Source organism: Parasteatoda tepidariorum, chromosome 3, assembly GCF_043381705.1.
Source record: "Parasteatoda tepidariorum isolate YZ-2023 chromosome 3, CAS_Ptep_4.0, whole genome shotgun sequence".
In the NCBI taxonomy this organism is placed as follows: Eukaryota; Metazoa; Arthropoda; class Arachnida; order Araneae; family Theridiidae; genus Parasteatoda; species Parasteatoda tepidariorum.
The window spans coordinates 32,474,543-32,477,491 of NC_092206.1; the positions used below are offsets into that span (position 1 = coordinate 32,474,543).

General features: G+C 31.6%; 1 protein-coding gene across 1 annotated transcript; it reads right to left on the reverse strand.

Annotated features, from left to right (window-relative positions):
• Window positions 1-1,617: 1,617 nt before the first annotated feature.
• Window positions 1,618-2,331, reverse strand: LOC107447240 (uncharacterized). Its single transcript, XM_016062111.1, has one exon. It carries the CDS (start codon window positions 2,329-2,331, stop codon window positions 1,618-1,620), a length of 714 nt encoding a protein of 237 aa, XP_015917597.1.
• Window positions 2,332-2,949: the final 618 nt, after the last annotated feature.

A 2,949-nucleotide genomic window follows, 5' to 3' on the forward strand; every position in this document is an offset into this window, starting at 1 on the left:
TTTCCGCATAGCAAATCAGGTTTCCCCCTGTTTTTAGAGAAGAAAATAGTGTATTGAGGAGAAACATTCATCCAATTTTGCCCATTTGCTAAACCGCTTAGTGTGTAAATATATGAAGAAAAATTGTATTAATTTAGCAAAAAAATAAATAAATAAATAAATAAATAAAATTTGTTTGAATAAATAATGATCTAAAATAGTTCTATATTGTTAAGGCACTATTTTACACAGTTCAAATAATAACAAAAACAAAACTTAAATGGTATTTTTTTTCTTTTTTTAAAAATTTAAAATTTTCCAAAAATATTTTAAATTAGTTGCCAAAAATATCCCGAAATGTGCCGATGGTGCTATAAAAATGCAAAAGGGGGATTAGATACCCTATGTGCTACCTGAACTAAAGCAAAAAAGTAAAAAAAAAACATAAAAAAATTAGAGAAATGGACGTCTTATAAATTCGCTTCTTTAATTAAGAACCTTCTTAAGTGTTTAAATCATTTGGTGACGGTAGAAAAGTAAAGAGATGAACGCGTGTAAAGCAATTTAATTGGTAGGGATAAGCTTAAAGAAGATAATAAAAGAATATTAAATGAACTTCCATCTTCCTACATACTAGAAATTCTAATCATAGGTTTGAAATTTCTTCTCCTAAAATTATTCAACACTTTTCTTTCTACACCGAACTAGATTTATGAGAATATTTCCATACTTCTAAAATTTCCAATATTTTTCCCGATGCTTTTTGCAGCGTCCTATTCTTTTCCAATGTTTAAATATGTGCTCTACTTTAATTTTTTGTACCCTGGTGTTTCCACACAACCCAATCATATCTGTTAACTTTCTTATCTTAACATTCGTCTTTTATTATCTGCTCAAACTTGCTCCTTTGTCCTACCAGGTAAAACCACTTTGCACGCATTTATTTCTAATTCTTTCTACTGCCACTAGGTTTTGAGACACTGACGATGGTTCTTGTTTATGGAACCGATACTGCAGTAGAGTCTGTATGGGGAAAGAACTCCCCTAACCATTCATCTGGATCAGTGACGGTGGCTATGATTACAGCCATAAATATTTCAAGTAAGAATGCCGGGTTCTTATTTAAGACAGGTTTTGGCTCTGGTCGACGAGAAAACGGGAATCAGGTGAGACATAAGCTCCCCTTTTAGAACTACTCCATTCCATAGCAACAAACTGCTTTAGACTCTGTGGCGAGGGAGTTTTTTCTATAGACAAACTGTATAACCATTTATGCACTTTATTTGTGCTTTATTCGCATCTTTTTATTCATAAGAACCGGAAATATAATTTTGAAATCGACAAGAATACTATGTTTCTGCAATGAATGATAAAATTTTAAAATAAAAGTTTCGTGTTAGTTTGTTAAATAAACCTTTTTGAATCAACTAACATTTTTTTTATTGCTAAAGCACTTGACTTTACATCATTGGCCCCCATGCATCAAAGATGCATGAGATTTGAGCATATGAAACAAAAATCTGAACCATTGAACAATACTAGAACAATATAATGAGAAGAACAATAAATACTTGAAAAACGTGAACCACTTAAACATGAATGAGAATCAGTGGCTGGATACCACATTGCATCAACTCTCTAGTCGGACGAATATCGACTCAATAAATCTTCTTCATTTAATGAAGAACAACTGAGCAAATGATCTTTGTCCATCTCAAAGTTCTGGTTGCACAAAGTGCACATAGGACTGCTAAATATACCAATTCTGTATAGATGTTTAGCAAGGCAGTCATGTCCAGTCTCCAGACGGAACGCCGCCACTGCAGTGGATCTAGGGGAGTTTTGAATTTTATTAATTGAATACCTCCTTTTCTTATTCTTGATTTCTTCTACTAAATTAGCATCATAGCTTTTCTTCACAATATTTTTTATAATTATTTTAATTGATGAAAATGGTACTTTGGCATTACCTGCCTGCAAAATCTCTGTTCCCTTCTTTGCTAATGTATCAGCCCATTCGTTACCATTTATTCCTGCATGAGATGGAATCTGCTGCAGAACAACAGTCCTTCCCTCAGAAGCTAGGAGATTAATATTTCTTCTGCAGGAGTCAATAATATTTGACTCTGCAACATTATGTGCAGCAATAGCCTGGGTGGCTGATAGAGAGTCTGAAAAAATAACTATGTTGGCAATCTGAACTGATATAACCCTGATATGTTCTGTTGCAATTCTAATTGCTTCCAGTTCTCCATCAAAATTGGTCCACAATGGACCAAGGGTGGCATAGAACGCAAAGAGTTCTGAATACACACCAACACCAACGTTGTCAAGCATTGAATTATCTAACATTAACCTTTATAAAATTTGATAAATTAAATTTCTGAATTATTTGGGATCGAATAAGTATTTTGGGATGAATAAGTAGCACATTATGCAGTTTAATATATAAAAAACATTAATGAAGAAGTTAAGGATCAAATTAATAGAATAAAATAATGATTATACAGATATAATAGATTTATCGTATAACAAAAAATGTGCTGTTACATTCTTGGCTTATGTTTTGCCTTTAAATCTTATAATAATGTAAACATCTTTTAAAAGTTATTATCAGATTTTCAACAGCAACGAAATAACAAAAATGTAAATGTTATCTCTAATTTCCTAATAAGTTCGTAGAATAACATTGGGAAAAAGAAAGTAATAAAGATTGGAAACAATGTATTTCTTTGTGTTTTCAATGATAATTTATTAAAATACCTTTCATCACTTTAAACAAAGACGATGCGCAATTTCTCCTATTCAACGGCTTGTAAGTCCTCTAATCACTTTTAAAAGTAATTTTAACAAAAAACTTTCATTGAAATTTGAAAGAAACTTTTTTTTAACCTCTTTTGTTCGTAAACACTAAAGTTGCTCTTTTTTCATCACTGAACTTTACTCTTATCTCTATGCAGTTCAAATGGT

Coding starts and splice junctions, on each gene's coding strand:
- LOC107447240 (XM_016062111.1), bottom strand. CDS start 2,331: ATGTTAGATAATTCAATGCTTGACAACGTTGGTGTTGGTGTGTATTCA.